The sequence below is a fragment of the Porites lutea genome, chromosome 8, assembly GCF_958299795.1.
Source record: "Porites lutea chromosome 8, jaPorLute2.1, whole genome shotgun sequence".
Taxonomy (NCBI): Eukaryota; Metazoa; Cnidaria; class Anthozoa; order Scleractinia; family Poritidae; genus Porites; species Porites lutea.
Genome location: NC_133208.1, coordinates 1,261,257 through 1,279,920, shown reverse-complemented (window position 1 = coordinate 1,279,920; position 18,664 = coordinate 1,261,257). Strand labels below are relative to the sequence as shown.

The 18,664-nt window shown below is 40.0% G+C and overlaps 1 protein-coding gene across 1 annotated transcript; it reads right to left on the bottom strand.

The window, feature by feature from the left end:
* Window positions 1-3,410: 3,410 nt before the first annotated feature.
* LOC140946718 (uncharacterized) lies at window positions 3,411-17,903 on the bottom strand. Its single transcript, XM_073395822.1, has 12 exons — window positions 16,214-17,903; window positions 13,371-14,710; window positions 13,191-13,248; window positions 12,456-12,795; window positions 11,511-11,857; window positions 10,080-10,315; window positions 9,402-9,694; window positions 8,619-8,954; window positions 8,271-8,430; window positions 7,270-7,564; window positions 5,911-6,751; window positions 3,411-3,833 (listed from the first exon to the last, which is right to left on the bottom strand). The coding sequence occupies exons 1-11, from the start codon at window positions 17,901-17,903 to the stop codon at window positions 6,441-6,443; spliced, it is 5,406 nt and encodes a 1,801-aa protein (XP_073251923.1). The 3' UTR covers window positions 3,411-3,833; window positions 5,911-6,440.
* Between the last annotated feature and the right edge of the window lie 761 nt (window positions 17,904-18,664).

Below are 18,664 nucleotides of genomic sequence, written 5' to 3'. Positions count from 1 at the left end.
TGTCAAAAAGGTACAAGAGGTCTTGTTTCGATTAAAACCCATCTAGAAAACAAGCCCTCTTCACTTAATTCATAATTGAAGCAAATCTTTTTGGATTATTGATTAATCGTTAATTAATGTATGATTCTTTACACCGAATTAAAATACAGAACGACCGAAAGGTTGCCAAAATGCGTGTAGTGATAGTTTACAAATGGGATAATTTCCAATTGAAACTAAAACTGTCATCAGTGTTTCACCAGTGGACAGTCAGCGTTGGATTTGGTGGAAAGGCCAGAAGAAGCAGAGCTTCCTACTTTTTCTTGTCAAAGCTTGGAGTGCTCTTTGTTTTTGTTTGTTTGTCAGCTTCATTCTATGTTTACAGTACTGATCAAACTTTTAAAAAAGGATACCCAGGAAAAATCAGTACTACTTGCGAACGATGGCCGTCTTAAGTACCATCGATCAAAATGATCACCGTCGTTGTCGTTGTCATCATGATTATTCATTCTATTTGCCCAGGACCACTGGACCATGATTCATCTATATACGCGTCCTTTCTCCTCCTTCTATCTAGGCAAGCCAAACGGTTTTCAGTCTACAAGAACGTGCAATCACTTAAATACATAGTCTTCGAGTATACACTAATAATAACCAAAGATTACGGAGTGCGGGCGACAACGATCGAAGGTCCAAACGCAGTAAAAGGCTTGAACTCCAACGCTGTGCTTTTGCATAAGTTTAACTTGACAGATGGTTAAGGTGGCTGAACACAGTTTTGGCAGTTTGTAAGTGTATGTCATATGCCAAGTCATGGCAAGAGAAAGGTTGCAGCTCATAAGCTGAAACTTGGAGAGTGAAAAAAATACTGATGAAAGATTTTGATTGACAGGTAAAATTTGACGTTTTCGTAGTTTCCATGGCAACATGAACGATTGAATACAACCTTAAAATTTCAGTTTTGCTCAGTTTACATAAAATTCGCTCGTTAGATTTTCCTATAAACTTACACACAGCTTACTATAAGTAATCATTACCATTTGAAACTTCTTTGACCAAATTTTAACAGACGGGTTTGTAGATAATCAGTAATATAATTGTACTGTAATTATTAAATGTGTCACAAAATTCGTCTGTTCAACTTCCATTTTAAAATTCTCATTACTTAAAATACGATAAGGGTAAAAATTCTGCCAAATATCACAAAATTTTAAATGACTAAATTTTGAGAAATCGTCTTCTGTGAACCATTGCTTTTTCCCAACCATGTTTGTTCGTCTAATCAGGGGGGGGTGATGAACTCGCCAATCGCTCCTATAGGGATCGCGCGGCGGATGATCTTGGCCATCGTGACGTCACGAGAAATTTATCCCGGGAACTTTAAATGGTTTCAGCGAGCGAAATTGTTTCGTGGTTTCAAGAGGTAAAAGTCGAGACGTTGCGATGAAACGACCGAAGGTATGTGTTTATCTATTAATGCTATATAGTAAAATTGCAATTTATCCTAGGAAAGAGCATTTCCATCGTAAAAAATCAAGAACTTCCCGAGATCGACCAGATGGTACAACTCATACCGGTGCGTCTTTAGAGGCGCATAACTAAAAAGCCCAGCAGAATTTAGTCTCGAGAAAAACAAATGACATTAATATGGTATAGGTCTATCAATTAGTGATAGAAGTGAGTCATCTAATAAGTTAGCAAAAATGATCAGTGGGATAAAAGTCGCAAACCTCAGGGATGTTTACAAAAATTGCGAAAGTGGCGTGGACAGGTCACGAAACATAGCGTCATGATGTTCATACTAGGCTATTAAATTGTGTAAACAATTTATTAAAACTAAACATATGTAAGAAGCAAGTGGTTTTTTTTTTTATAGAATATGGGCTATAATCTTCAAGGCTTTTGAAAGGATTTCCTGTTTGAGTCAACCGTATCAAAATGTTAATAAAGCGTACTGAATCTAATCGTCGCGCGATAACCAAGGATATTATTATAGCTTATTACATTGCAACTTTTCACTATAAATTACGATCATTTTGCCAAACATTCATTGCTCATGATGGAGATAAGTTCACATTACCTTTCTCTTTGCTTCTTCGCCCCACAAACAAAGGAGAACATGGTTTTTATCCAGTAAATAGTCAAACAGAATCTATCACTAGGGTAAAGTGCCGTAAGCTAAAGTTTTTGATCAACATCAACATTTTTAGGGTTTTATGCAGAGAATCCAAGAGAAGGAGCCGTAGAAAGGATGGGTATGTAGCTTTGCTTTAATCGCTTTACAGAGTTAATAGGAAAAAAACTAGAAAAAGCCAAGAAAACGGACACTAGTAAGCGTTTCAATGGTGTAATATTGAAAATATGTTTCCTCGGGCGTCCGCATCTAAAAATGAGGGGAAAAAATTTTCTAAGGATATAAAAAATTGCAGGATTTTCATGCGGTGAATATCATCACCCTTCTCACACTTTTACAATATAAAAAGAGACTTTTTTATGCTACATTTTTTCGGTTTTCCTTTTTGTGTAGTTCAGTAAAGACACCAAAGTTCAAGAATGACAATATAGTTCAATAACTACACGAGTTCATTCGTCTATGCTTTTTAACTTTCTTGGACTCCATGCTATTGTCAGTTACATCAAGTGACACTGTCCAGTTCCATTAATTCGGGGCCTGCTTGTACAGTTTTATCACCCAGCTTGTACAGTTTTATCACTCAGCTGATGTAGCTTTGTGGTAATTTCTTGGCAGGCGTAACTTAGTAAAGACAATCATTCCATGACTATAGGTGTTCCATTATAATAGCTCTAAAGCCTTTCTTTAAAATTTGTTGTTGTACTGCCTCTGCTAATATATTTCACATAGCCTTGCCATTGCTATGGTATGATTACAGTTAGGTTGACAGGTATTCATTTCGCTATTGGTTTAAGATTAGAAACCAGTCTTTGGATTATCTTGATAGGTTGCTTGAAGTTACAAAAATTTATAATTCAAGGGAGAAATATTTTTTGACCGTTGCTTGGGGGGAGGGGGTGGTGGTGTTTGTGGTTTAACTCACCTATATTAATGTGAAGTTTAGGGAGTAGGTGAGGAAAACCATTATAATATATGATTTAAGAGATGCTTAACAAATAATTAGGGAATTTAAGTGATAATATTGCCTTTATTGATTTATTTTGTTTTGACTTTTGTATATATAATAATCTCTTTTTATCTGACTGATTTTATAATTAGGTGCTTCATTGGCTGGGAATACTTTGTAGATGATGAGAAAAAACATGCAGTGTATGAGAGAGGAGGTGCTGCTTGCTGGATGTCTGTAAAGATCTAGTATAATAGATTCCACGAAGAGAGTAGTGCGGTGCGGGAAGTGGAGGATGTTAGATGGAGTGGATTCCATGGAGCAAGAAGAGACCATACAGGATACAAGAAATTAGAAGAACCAGTTTCCTTTTATTTTTTATATACTGAACAAAATATGTTATCTTTCTTGCATAACAGGTCTGACTAAGACTTGTTTACATTTAAAAACTTTGCACATTGACTGATTAAAAGAAACGGTTTGTTATCAATAAAATGTTCTTACACTGGTGTTTTTCTTTTACTTCTTCTTTAACTTTTTGGTCTCTTCAAGAATTTGGTTAGGCAAGTAGTCTAGCTGCCCTGCCATTAGTTGCAGTTGGGCAGCTACCCGCTTCGCCTCTGTTACTGTGTTTTTAATTTCTTTTGCTTTTTGTTTTAACCTTTCTTCTTTTCCTTTCAACTCTTTCTCTTCTCTTTCAATTTCCTTTCTCCTCAGCTCAATCTCAGTGGCTGCCAGTCAGCTCCTTACTTCCATTTCTTCTTCCAGGGATAACTGTAAAAATGAGTAACCCACCTATAATAATGTCTATTATTGTTAACTTATCTTACCCTATCCTCGGAGACCCAGGGGCAGATAGTGGGGGCAAGGGAAAGTCTAAACAGGCGGAAAAATATGGCACAAAGAAAAGTAAAGAACGGCGAGAAGAGCCCCTGGGGACAATGTCTTACCAGACCAGTTCCAAACGGTCGCTGCCGTTCTGAATTCTGATTGGTGCCAGAAAACTTTTGTGTTTTTCTGCCCAATCAGAAGGCAGAACGGCGGCGACCGTCTTGCCCTTCAGCGATTGGCTGGTGTCACCAGGGGACTTCTGTAAATTACATAAGTGAGTTACAGTACTTTCTCATTTCATTTTTGTTTGTATAAAGCTGGTTTCACTCATTTGATATCTTAAAATTTGAGGTACAATCTAGGTTTAATTAATTGCTCCGGACAAATAAAGATATTAATGCAAATGTATTTCATCATATCTCTGGAAGTATTCCAAATGTTTCTGCCTTTTATTTGAATGGTACTTAGCTCCTCATACAGACCTGCCAACCCCTGATAAGGAAAATCTGTAGACTCATGAAAAAAATCGGGAGATTCTACAAAAAGTAGTGAGATTCTATTTTTTCCCGCTCAAAATTAAACGACCCCTTTTCCATTAGGGGAATCAACTGTTTATTTTAATATACCCTTGCTTTAGTGTGGTCCCTTATGTAACAAATTAGATGCCGCTTTTTCACTGTGACGAAACATACAGCAGAGTCATTTCTTTGGGCTAAGACAACTTCATGGCTAAAATAGTCAAAGCTTATCCAGGCACAAGAATTTCCCCACAAAATTTATGTTTTTATTCAACAAGGCAATATTTCAATTTAGAATGTTTCCCAGAAAACCATGAGATTGGGAGTCTGGTCGTGAGACTGTGAGAAAAGTTAAAAAATCGTGAGACTCACGGCAGAATTGTGAGAGTTGGTAGGTCTGCCTCATATGACATTTTCTATCGAAACCTGTATGTAGTAGGAAGAAACTTTGTATTAAGTGGGCACTACAGCATTCTCTGAGGTGTCTGCTTAAATTATACAAGTTTCACTGTACATGTTTGACTCCATTTGCACTAACTATTGATATGAAACGATATGAAATTGCTTCATGCATAACAGATGTACATGTTTGGAGCTGTATGTAAATCTTATTAATTTGTTTTGCTATTTATGAAAGCTTAATGTAAGCTTATAGGTATTACAGAGAAATAGCCTTTGCTTCAACAAGATGGTACAACCTTCAAGTGTTAAAAATATATATATTCCTGGTGTAATTATTATAGATACATAGTGTTGAGGGAAGTCTTTGGTTTACTTTTTCTTAGAACCGAAAAATAATTGACTTACATTGTGCCGGGGTAACCGAGTCGAGGTCATCTGTTTATATCAATATTGAGCGCACTCGATTGACTGATCATTTTTACTGCTAATTTCTCGCATTAAACATCAAGGACAATGTTTTCCACTATTGCTGACCTACCCTTCTGCCAAGTTTCGAATTTCCACACCGAACCGATTTTCTAAAACATGCGATGTTAATATGCGATCATGCAAATTTCTGCGACAAATAAAATTGGCTTAAACTGTTTACGAGGTAATTATCAACAGAATATAATACAATTAACTCTCCTTCTCGGAAAGAGCTGTTGCAACTATACTTTCCCTCTATCAGAAACTACTTTAAAATTTACTTATCCCGAAAAGACAGCTTGAATAGGTGATACTATTGGCATTATTGGAGATAACAACAATGGCATCAGTTCTCCCTCTACCTTAGCGGCTACGCTGGCACACTCGAATGGACTGATCATTTTTTCTGCCAGTTTATCTCAATTAACTTCAGAGACAATGTTTTCCAATAGAAGTAACCCACCCTTATGCCAAGTTTCGAAGTTCAAAACCTCACCGATTTCGAGAAAATGCGATATTACTGAGCGAACATGCAAACTTTTGCGGCACATTATTGCACTCGAGGAAATTGACCGAAACTGTCTACAGCTCTCATACGCGTTATTTTTCGGATTAATACACATTTCACTCACCTTCTCGGAAAGAGATGTTGGAACTGCACTATCCTACCGTGACAAAAACCATTTTGGAGCGTCAATATCCAGGAAAACCAACTTTAAAAGTAGCATTTGGAAATGGCAACGGCGCCATTTTCGAAAACTCCTCGAAGTTGCGCGCTTCTCTCTTCGTGACGTCACGATGGCCAAGATCGTCCGGACAAACAAACTACCAAGTTCACCACCCCCCCCTGGTCTAATTTAAAACGCGCCGTCACGCGAGTCACCGCTGTCTACTCGCAAAACTGTGCATGCGACGCATGCATAATAACAACTTGGAGATTAGGATTGCGGGCTCCTCGTGTCGCCCGCAATAACGCCTTGCGAGACTCTTATGGAAGTGAAAGAGTTAACAGAAAAGAAAAGAAGGTCTGATAGAATTCTAAGGCTACGTTGACAATGCCACGGACGAATTTTCGAGCGGTTGAAAGTACGTGCGTTTAGGTGTTCCGTTCACACGGACGCTTAGCCGTACAAAGTTCCGTGTGAACAGAGCGAACGTAGCATTAATCAGGGGTTAAGAGATCTAAACATTCCATTATGTCATTGTTCACTTCCGCTTTTCCTATTCTTGTTAGTGCGATCATGAGTTTCCTAACGGTCGCACTCTCTCCTTCTCGCTTGCACCAGGTTTGGAGTGTTACATAGCAGCGTTCCTCGTCATCGCTTTCTTTTTCTTCTTCTGATATATTGTTAATTGTTCCTTCTTTAAGCTTAAGTTCCCTTGCTAGTTTCCTCCACGATGATCCCACTTTTTGTGACACTTTTTTGATCACCCCAGTTTCTTTTTTTAAGGGCACAATAACCTTGTCACGTGCTATCAAAAAAAATAAAAGAAACAAAAAAAACAGGAGGGATGGACAAATGTTAGAACATGATTGCGACAAGGAAAATAGACAGTTCGCGACCTCGATCCCAGTCTCTTGTCCTACTCGTCCTTAGGAGGGACCCTGGGGACGAGGTTGGACAGTTCTCAGGTCTCAGTACACCGGGGTTAACGTTATAAGAGTGTCTGTCCGCATTAACCGTGTCCGTATTAAGTGGGTAGTCTTAGAGAAAATGTATGAGCATTTCTCGGGGGCAAACAAAGGTGTCCGTTACAGACGGGTGTCAGTATCAAGCGGGTGTCCGTCGAGCGGCGTACCACTGTAACTGAGTTCTATACATGTTACTAAAACGAGGAACAGGGGAAAAGGAGAACACGGAAATGAATAGTGGGAAAAATCAGGTAATAGGGTTAGGTTTAAGATCGGTTTTGCTCCCATTTTTTATTTTCCCCTTTTTCCCTAACGTCCCTTTAACCTAAGCATATAATTTCCGTCCAGCAAACTGTACCTTCCCGAAGACGTTTAACTACATGCACAGATCCTTCTTCGTTCATCTCCTCGTGCATTTTCACAATGGCGTCGAAACAGCCATCTTGGTGTTCAGAGTCGAGTTCTGCGAAATTCTCCAAGAAACTCTTTAGTACTTGGGAAGGTGTTTGATTTCCAGACGTTAAGCGGGTAAAATGTTCTTGATATAATTCATTTGATACAAAACCTCGACACGCTGCCAGAACATATCCCACGTCAGCATCCAGTAAGTGTGCGTCATCCAAAGGCACGCCAAAAAATTCTACTGGAGTTTTCTGTAAAGAAAAAGGTTGGGGAATGGTCGAATTTTGTATAAATCCTCTGTTGGTAGCGTACACAATACAACGGTTCATAATTCCCTGGTGTTTAATATCCAGCACGTTGAGAAATAAGCGTCAAAGTGATCGTGTTTTAACAAACTATAATTCTGGTTTCAAAACTAGTTATTTGATAAACATCTCTTTTCGTACACCCAGTATCGGTAATTAATATAGGGATGTAATTTCCATTTCATGGGGAGAATTTATTAGAGCGTTTTCTCGCAATAAGGAACAATGGTATATCAGCACGTACACGAACGAGTCTGTGTAGACATGATTTGAAAAACCTAACTTGAAGAATAAGCATTCCTTTAAGCCTACAGAGAAAGGTATTGAGTAGAGAGCTCTACAGGTGCCGGTATATTTAGGGCGATAGGGGAAATATCAATGATGCGCACGCGCACTAGAAAAGAAAAATCTTAGCAAAACAACTAATCAGCGCCTGCTACGTAGGCTAAGTATGGAGCTCTTAAATTTTTGAAGTACGGCGTTCTTCGGAGCCCGGGGAAAAGAGAGATAAGCTTCGGGGGCCGAGTAGCAGACGACCCTGGTAACGAGGTTGCTCTAATCTTCGGTCAATCGCCGCAAACCGAGCAGTGCTATACGAGTTGTCATAGTAACAAACACGTGATTTGGGCAAATCCCTGTTGGTGGGACTTACCTTGTGATCAACTTTCAATGAAGACATCCTAAAGTTTAGTTTAGACAGTAGGTTTTTTGCCTTAGGATCCGGGCTGCTGCGAAACTCCACATGGGATAGAACTTGGTCGCTTATCAAACGAACTTGCAGTTGATCGGTGTAGCGGAGGTTGCTTTCAAACCTGAATATAAATATAAAAGTTATCTACATTAATACCCTTAGCCCTTAGATTTACGAGGCAATTCACACCCTACAGAGGAACAAGTTTAGAAGGCTGCAGACCCCCTTGAGCGAAGCAACAATGGTTTGCGCCACGCCAAGAAACACCCAGAAAAGCTGTCTAGTGAGAAACAACGCCTTCTAACTTACATCAGGTGAAAATCGTCCATGTTTTCTTCATCTACTGCAATTATTCCACCAGACACAAATACAAATGCTTTGTCACGCCCAGGTATCATCTTCTTCCGTGAATTTCCTTCACTCGGTACCACGTTTCTTTTGTCCAGCTCTTGTATTATTCCCTCTCTCAAGTGAGCTGGACAACAGATAAGATGCAGAACATCTTGCGAATGGGCACGATCATGTTCCTCAAAGTAAGCGAAGAAAACGGCTAGTATTGGCTGGGTCCAAATTAGGCTTGACATGTAACTAATTACTCCAGAAACACTGAATTCCTCTCTATACCATTCAAAAACGCAAGTGTATCTAAAGGAGAGATATCAAACAGTAATCACTGCATTGCTCAACATATCTGTTGATACTTCGGGAAAAACACCCCTCTGGAATTAAGGTAAAAGATGTAACTTCACTAAAGGAAGACGTTATTACAATGACCAAGTAAAAATAGTCCATTTAATACTACGAAAACACAAATAGACATCAACTACACTAGGAACGCAATACATTTTCAGACAAAGAAAGAAAGAAACAAACAAATAAACAAACAAAAACAATGAAACTTTACAAGTATAGTGGTTTAAAGAGCAATAATAAGCACGTGGCGAATCAACGAACGTTTAAAAGACTGGACAAAAACAACACTTTTAATGCACTTTAACTTGCATATAAAATTAAGCTATTATTTCAGTTCACAAAGAAATGAGCAAAAATGACAAAAACAGTGAGGAAAACAACGTTCGGAAAACCTCTTACCCAGAGAAACGTTCAACCTGGAACGTAACAAATGTCCCGTCAAAATCTACAGGACTTCTAAGATCATCAGTAATTTCCATCCAATTTTTATCCTCGCCGTCAGATTTTAAGAAGAATACCCTAACACGGCATGTCGAGAGGTCAGGAGTTCCTTCCTGGTCGCTTTGTAGAGATACTGGCAACTGAATTGTGACGGGCTTCAAGAACTCGACGAGTTGGGGGCAGGTTATACGCAGTACAGGGCCAAGAAACAGGTCCTGCTCTTCAAATTCTTCAGCTGGAACTTCGTGTACCTAGACGAATAAGACAACAGACTGACTACAAAAGTTTAAATCGCTAGTGTGATGTCTGATTCATATTGCTAATATTTTCTTCGAGATTTGACAACTTGGCTAGATTTCTCTTAGGCCATATCTCGCCAAGCGAAACAAGTGGCATTTTATCGTTATGTGGCAGTGACGCAATAAAGGTTCCTCAGTATTTCTAGGTAGCCTAATTGTCACTCTATGTCGAGATTAGATAACGTGAAGTTTTCTTAGAAACAAGTCTCACTAGGCGCGGCGAAAACAGCTTAACTGTACCACTGCAATGGCTTCACGCATCTGTCTGTCATCCTAGCATGCGTATCAAAATAATACAAAACTAGAGAGAGATTATTCAACTGACTGACGTGCCTACCTTCAATTCCAAAGGAAACTTTGCTTTTGGTCGAACAGCCTTTTTCGGGACGTTAATAATCACACCAGGATAATCAGGGTGATTGAATAAGCCGCCATTAGGTGTAATGGTGTAAGGTGGAGAAGCCTTGAGACGACAAACTACTGTGTATGTTGAGCACTCAGTTATGTCAGCTTGAGCAACGGGAAAGAAAAAGTCTGGGGTGCCATGGTGAGAGGGAAAGTTATCTTCTACGTCTGTAGACAAGACATGAAAAACAACAAAATATGAATACAATGCTAGTGTTATTTTTCATTATCATTATCATTGTAAAAAAGATCATCACAGTTGAAGATGCGAAAAAAAGAACGTCTAAAACAATTCAGGCAGGAAAGAAAACTATGATCATCCCATGCAAGGAAATCCGAGACAGCCTTAGATTCTGAATTCTACGCTGTGGATCAGTCCAGATTTCAGGTACTGGATTCCGGGTTCTTCTGTCAGTGGAACTTGGATTCCGGATTCCAATCGTCAGTGGGATTCCAGATTCCTTGAGCTGAATTCCAGATTCCAAGGCCCAGGATTTCTGACTCCACGAGCACAATTTTCCCGGTTTCCGGAATCCCATAAATGGGTCGGAAACTAACTTGGGGCTGGTAATTAAATTGGCTCTTAACTTACCCGGGAAAGATAAAGACAAACTAATAAATATATGAATTTCATACATTTGAACTGCTTCCATGGAAACACCTAAGGTGTGAACCGACGGAAGCAATAGAGATTAAGCTTCACGTATACGGCAAACGGCAAAAGTCAGATTCAAGTTGAGAATTTCTCAAAATAGAAAATGAGTAGACAAAAACAGCTCAGAACAATTCGTATGGATAAAAATTCCGTGAAACCTCTAATTTAGGAGTAGAAATGATGAGCATTAAACGACTAGTAAAGAGGAAACTTGGTCACGTGGTACAAATTCGCGTTTGCCATTGGAAGTAAAGTCATGCTTAACGTCTCTAATAATGAAGTTGTGCGGTCAACTCCCTGACACTTTATAAGATACCAGCACTATGTTTCGGTCTTATAAGAGATGTCCATCTTATAAAGAGTCAATTTAAAGGAGTAGAGACCAGCTCTAGGTGTCCGTTTTAGCGAGGTGTCCGTTACCCCGGGGGGGGGGGGGTACTGCCATATAGGGGCTATATAAGTATGTGCCGCTGTGAAGGGTATGGTTTTCAAGCAGTTTACTCTAGGATAGGGTATATAAATCAGAACATTTAACATAAGGTACCCCCCCTCCCTGCGGAGTCCGTCATGAGAGAGCTGACTGTAACATCACAAAACAAACGACCATAATTGTATGGCTATAACATGTGTGACAGGTAGTTTAAGCAATACATAAAGACTAGCATTGAGACAATGGACTGCTGTTCAAAGAGCAAATGATTTAAAAACCTTGCAAGCACCGCAAGTCCTCAGTACCATCCACTTCTTCCCATTCATTGCTTTCCCAGTCGATCAGCCTCTTTATCACCAGTTCGTAGCCCTGTAAACCAGGCGCACTGTGAGAGAGAACCAGCTTCGCTTCAGCATTGAATTCCAGTTCATCACAAGTGATGGTCGAAATCTCAAGAACATTGCTGACAACTGACTCGTGCTCTAGCAGTGGGGGAGAACGTGCACTGCATTTCCATCGGTGCACCACTATTGGTGTGGGCTCAGACACGGCGTTAGGAGGGAAGAAAATGTGGGCGCCCCCTCGTTTGAGGACCCAGTGGGCACCTTCACTAGTAAGCGTTCCTCTGCAATCAATCAATCAATCAATCAATCAATCAATCAATCAATCAAACAATCGTCAAACAATCCATCAATTAGCGGACCTCATTGTCCTTTTGCATAAAAAGTTCCCCAAACGCTCAAACGGGTTACAAGAAAACTTCCCTCATTTTTTCTAAACAGGTAATAAGGTCGTTTTGCCAAGTTGAGCTGAGTTGGGCATTATCAGGCAGGTATGACCCTATCATGTAACGTTGACCTTTTATTTTCAGCAACACAGAAACTAACGAGCCTGCTTGTTTAAATTTAAAGATGGTAAGACGTAAAGTCTTGCCATAGGAAGATGTATTGCTATGAGATTACTGATTGTACTCTTATACTATACCTTGCCTGTGTATACCCTCAAACAAAATCCTGTTTCCCTGAGAGACAACTCTAGTCTGCTACACAGCCGTCATCACGCAACGCTCCTCCACGGAAGCGTAGCGTGACGACACTAAAAACGGCTGTGTAGCAAACTAAGATAACTCTTGACGCAAAATGAATGGCATGATTAGTCAGAGTGGAGGTTTCTCAATGTCAGTGTGTTCTTACAGTGGTCTAAAGGAACAGTAGTATACTTACTCGTGTATCTTAACATTTTCTAAGTCTGATTCATCCAAGTCCTCTGTTTGTCCCTCCAGGCTAAGTTCATGAAGTTGTTGTGGCAATTCGTGTTCTTCTGTAATCTCATCATCTCCAGTAATGTCCATGTTATTGTCGTTTTCATCTCCATCATCATTATCAGCGTCATCCTCGCCACCATCGTCACCAACATTATCACCACCATCACTGCCACCATCATCGCCACCATCGTTGTTGTCACTGTCGTCGTTTTCATTAAAATCATCATCTACACTGTCACCGTCATCGTTACCACTATCGTAGTCGTCATCATCATCGTCATCGTTGTCAGGAGACGTCTCTGATAAACATATTGAGGAATGTTTACGGCATAGAGTTAAGCTAATTTGTACCTTTTTCAGTTGAAAAGAGAAAAATTTAATAGATATGTTTTATCGATCTCAAGTTAGGAGACGGAGGAGCCATATAAAAATGAAAAATCCCGCAGAAACACGCACGCAGGAGAAAGTTATAGTTACACTTAACGCCACAACTGCTATAAAATCTTCCAGCCGGGTCCATATAGTTGTTCCTTATTGTATTTGACAACAGAGCAATTATCTTTAGCACAATTTGTTAATTTTTTATATAATTATAGTTGCGAGACCTTCCTCCAGCATGTTTAAATATTTATAATAATAATAATAATAATAATAATGATAATAATAATAATAATAATAATAATAATAATGATACCTGCTCTTCCGAATGGATTAAGGGAACGCAAGGAAAACGATGATCCCCGCTTCTTTTTCTATTTGAAAACAAAAACACTTTTAGTAAGAACACTTTTTTTTCTAATTTTTTTCTTAAATGACAAAAATTAGTAGCCGACGGTGTTCTTGCATACACTTAAGCTATGGTTGCCTGTCTTACCTGTAGCAGCTTATTATACTTTTTCGCCTTCTTTTCATGCCCAAGTAAAGTTGCCAGATCCTCTAGTGTAGTGAGCAAGTCAATTCTGTCTTGTTGTGTCAACTCTGAACGGTTCTTTTTCCACCTTCTCTCGTAGAATCTAAAGGATTCCTTTTGATATTTCTCAAAAAGTTCTTTATTTTTAACTACCTTACACAACCTTAATAAAGTTTGTAAGATGTGTTCTCTCTGCTCATAAGGCAGCATCTTGGTATTTGGAGAATTCCAAGCTCCTTCGTAAAACCAAAGGGCTTCACTTTGATATTTTCTCCTTGTCTTGACATCATCCTCTTCCCCAATCCGCTCGTTAATAGCATCAATGATCTTCATGTTGGCCTGAGAGAAGTGAAACCTTTCAAAACTTTTCTCCTCGTCCCACGATCTTTGATAAAACTCAAAGGCTTCCTTCTGGAATGCCCTTTTTCTCTCCCCCCGAAGCATTCCCTCATAACTCTTAATGATTCTGTCCCATACTTCACTATGGTTCCCTTGTCCCAGGGATTTCTCAATCTCCCATGCTTCTTCGTAATATTCTTCAGCTTCATCATAATCCTCAAGACTACGAGAAATTTCTGCCATTTGAAAAGTGCTACGCGCAGTAAATGGATGTTTGCCAAGGATATCTTTCCGAATCTGATACCCGTTATAAGCAAATGTTTTTGCCTCCTTAAACTCCATAAGCCATGAGTGAGCGTTAGCAATGTTTCTGTTATAAAGTGCTGTGTTTAGAATCCCAGTGAGTTTGAGTTCTTTGGCAAGATCTAAAGCCTCCTGATAGTATTTTATAGCCTTGCGAAAATTCATTTTGGCCTTGGGCGTCATTCTGTGTTTGTTATACTCTTGAATGGCCATAGATTCATAAGCTGTCCCAATTTGACTTCTAAACAGAGGCAAGTCAAAGTGCTCCCTTGAACCAGAAAGTTTTTGACGCATTTCGTATGCTCTTGTGTAAAACTTAATCGCTTCCTCTGGTTTCCCGAGATTGCTGTAGCAATTTCCAATGGCATTCAAACATCTACAAGTGCTTGTGTGATCTTTCAATTGGTCTTCCATTATTTCCAGGGAACGCCGCAAACGTGTAAGTGCTATTGGCCAATTCCCTGCTCGGTTGAAAACTTCGCCTTCAACAAACAGACAAAAGCCTTTCGCGAGCTTGAAAAGCTCGGTCTTTTTGCTATCTCTCTGGACCCTCTTCAGCAACTCCCTGGCCTCTTGAACAACTTCCGCAGCCTTACGCCATCCTTCAAGCTTTAGCACCTGCAAAGCTTCCCAGCAGCACATTTCTGCTCGAAACATGGAGCCTGAAGAGAACAAATGGAGAGCAAAACAATGAAAAAACATTTTGATCCGGACACTGAAAAAAAACATAAAAAGAATCTGGCACAATGCTCAAGTTAAGGAGTTATGACAGTTATGGTCATTAACGAAATTAAACATCCAACATTATCAACTCTCTTAAAAGGAGCAATGCGTTTATTCACGACTGTAAAGTTGCTGTACTTGAAAATGTAAAGGCCCAACATTGTTAACTCTCTTTAAAGGCGCAATGCACTTATCCAAGATTTGGGCTACTTGAAAATCTAACGAGCTTGTTTGTATCAGTGGGAATCCCCAAACATTGACTTGGCCAGCCTTATCGAAAGCTACAACTAACCATCTAACCGTCCAGCTCAGGAAGGTTACTCGAACACCCCACTAAAACGGGCATCTCGAGCTGGTCAGTGCCTTTTTTTGCTCTTTTTAGTTGACTCTCTATAAGAAGGACATCTCCCTGAGACGAATAGCCTGAGCAAACAGCCGACATTTCGCAACGCTACCAGCCAAACACTGGTTTTCCCGCGAAATGTCCTTTGAGGAACGAGTGCAGAAATTCCATACTGATGACACGTCACTACCAAGATCTCGGTAGTGTTTCTGATTGGATGAAACAAATTTTAGCTGAGCTCTCACGCGCGAAGCGCGCGCAGCGGAGCACCACCGGTAAGAAAAAGTGGTAAACTACCCATCCGAGAAAATTTGGTAATCACGTGACCGTACACCGAACGTCTGTCAGGGGCACCCAACGGCAATTTTCGGGAAAATATCTGTTCGGAAGACGATTTGAGAACTAGAATTTTCGGAACATTTGTTGCAAAATTTCTTGCTTGCCTGCCTCTCCTAGGATTTTCGAACATCTACAAAATGGTATAATTACCCATTTTAAACGGATATTTACCCTAAAAAAGGCCACCTAGAATTTTCGGGAGCCTTTTCCTGGCTAAAATTTTCGAAAAGGTAAGTTTTGATCCCTATAATTTTCGGATCACTAGACTTTCAGCTAGGAAATCCGAACAGATGAAAAGTTTTTAGGGGATAAAAATATGCCTATATTTACCGTTAAAATACTAAAATACGTTCAACAATGCTATGTTAAGTGGTTTTGAACTATATCCTCGTTGGGTGCCCCTGGTCTGTCCGTGTAACTAAGAAGTTTCTGGAAGTTTCACATCGTAGTCGTGCAAAACAACGGCAAAGAAATGTACAAAAAAAGTGTGCTGCACTTGCAATGTTGCTTTTTTGCTAATTAGAGCTATTGTTGTTTTTCACCGTTCTCCTGCCTTGCCTTCGCCGCTTAGCATTACACGATTTTATATTTTGTTTGAAAAAACTTTAAATGTTATCGAGAGCTTCGCTCTTAGCCCTGGCTAAATCTATATATTAAACCAATCAGAAGCACTACTCATTTCGCGGGGAACCTAGTGGCGTCGTCAAATGTAGCTAAATGTTGGCTGTTTTCTCAGGCTATAAGACGAACTTATCCTCACCTTCTTTTCCATCTTCCTCAACCTTTTCAGCCCAGGCATGAAAAATTTTTCTTCTTCGCTTTTCATCATTGAGCATGGCTTCCAATAGATAGCAAATCATAACGCTTTCTTGGTGATGTCTTGGAATTAGAAGGTAGCTGAACTTTAAAGAAATGTCCAAGGCAAGTTCAAAATTGAGTTTTTCAAAATCATAGCGGTCAAAAGCTTTAACGTACTCCTTGTCCAAAAGGGCTGCAATTTTCGTCAACTGAGAAATGAAGTGACTGCAAAAGTTGTCTTTTGCTTTCTGGAAAACATCCACGAAAGCCTTGCTATTGCCGATGCTCTTAAGAAACTTACGCATCAAAGGGTGTATATCATACAACAGTTCTTTTGCCTCGGGCACGACAGACACCACTTGACTGTTACGCAATCCTTCAATTCTTATTGCAGCTTCCGAAACGTTTACACTAAGTATCTTAGAGGCTGTTTCCAATGAAAAAGGGCGGCAGAAGAGTGACACTGAAACAGCAGACTCTTTAAGAGTTTTACTTGGAAGGAAAAAGAACATTTTCCTCAAACATGACAGCTGTTCCTCATCGATACCTTCTTCTTTGGCATCAAACGTTTCTTTCTTCTCGGCCTCTTCATCTCCAGCGTCTTGGGACGGCTCCACCTCTAACTCCTGTTCAATGGTTCCAAGTAGCCTTTCTGCATCAGCTATCTCCTGTCTTAAGATTGATGCCATTCCATTAAGCAATAGTGGCTTTCCTCTGCACATCTCGACTAGTCTCTCTCTCTGACTGCCGTGAATAGCCGGAGTCCCTTGCCTTTGAAGGAGCTCCCCCGAAGAGACCTTTTCCAAACCTTTCACTTCGTAATTATCCACATCGTGACGAAATGAACCCCTAGATGTTAAAAGAATCTTCAACGAAGACTTCGCTTGACCATTGATAAGTCGCTGGAGGAAAGTGACAAAATCATCATTAAGGCTAGCGGCAGCCTTGCTGTTTCCGCCCGAAAATTGATCAACATTGTCTAGAAGCAACAATATGTCCCCTAGTCCCCGTTGCCTCAACTGCCGCATTTTAAAAATAACAGGATTCGCTTCATAGCTCACAGCTGTTGTCTCCTTTGATCCGATCATCAATGCCTGCAAAACTTGGAAGTGAACGTCCTCCATACTCTCGACTTCTCTCAAGTCCACTTTAAATTTCATTGTCCCTTGCCACTGAGATACAACTTCAGTCGCAAGTCTCGTTTTTCCGACACCGCTTGATCCATACAGGTTCAAGACGCTTGATCCACCAGTTGTTAACTTCGACATAACATTTTCCAAGTCGCTGTGTCTCCCGGTTAATTCCTTTCTTGTCGCTGCCGTTGGCTCTTCAATCTCTTGCAAGCGGACCGCCTTGAAACCTCTAATCTTTGCCTCAATTCCTTCCTTCTTAGATGTTTGTGGAGTTACCACAAATTTCTCCAACAAAGTCAAATTGTCCTCCGACACAAGACCCTGATTTGCGAAAAGATGCAGGCATGAATATAAATCCTGATCTCCTTTATCCGCGAACTTTCCTTTCTCAAAATTCGTTTTGATAGACGATACAGCATATTTTAGTTCTTCTGGGCTCAGATCATCGACGACATCCTTTAAAAGTTTATCAAACCGAGGAGAAATCTCTCCCGTCCTCAAAGACTCAAGCGACGCCATCATGTGCTCAACCAAGCGATGTCGTGACATGCAAAAAGTTGAATAAATTTAGCCTCGTGGCCAGATGTCAGGCGGAAGTGTTTGTCTGAACACCAGACAACAGTGATATTAATAACTTATATCACGCATTCAAACTAAGAATCCTGCAAAAGAATGCTAAATTTTATAGTGTTGCAAAAGTAAAGTCTTTAAACCTAAGAACTAAGAAATGTATCAATATAAAAAGAATAATTACAAAATTAATATATAACAGGTAGTTTAAAATAGCCTCACACAAACTGTACAACACAACAGATACATAACGTCAGTAATCCACTTCTTAATCGGCATAATTGCGTGTTGTGTGGCACGTGACATAAACGATAGTGCCGTGATATACAGTTTAACAATATAACCAAGCAACTACATATTTTACAAGAGGTCGTTACTTTTCTTGTATTTATAATTATAATAAAAATTTCCTTTTTCATTCTATTTGCCTTAAGTGGCAGGCTTGTAAATAAAAAATACTCTCTGTCTATTTCTTCATACAAATGAAGCAGTTGTCGTTTGAGTGGGGGAGTGTAGAGGGTGGGTGACCAGGCCCCGGGATAGTAGCCCATTCCAGCCATCAGATAGTAGAGCGCGGAGGTCAGATGGTGGGGAGCGAGTACACCGTGAAAACTGGGGGGGGGGGGGGGGGGGGGAACGACTATTCTCCCCGCAATTTTTTTCTTCGTGAATTTTTCTCCCGCGCTCTACTATCTGAACGCCTGGACCAG

What these genes read in the sequence shown, in the direction of transcription:
- LOC140946718 (XM_073395822.1), bottom strand. Translation starts at nt 17,903, where the DNA reads ATGGCGTCGCTTGAGTCTTTGAGGACGGGAGAGATTTCTCCTCGGTTT. An exon ending in AGTATAATAAGCTGCTACAG is followed by an intron (nt 13,249 to 13,370) that starts GTAAGACAGGCA and finishes GTTTTCAAATAG; the next exon opens with AAAAAGAAGCGGGGATCATC. An exon ending in GAAAATGTTAAGATACACGA is followed by an intron (nt 11,858 to 12,455) that starts GTAAGTATACTA and finishes GATTGATTGCAG; the next exon opens with AGGAACGCTTACTAGTGAAG.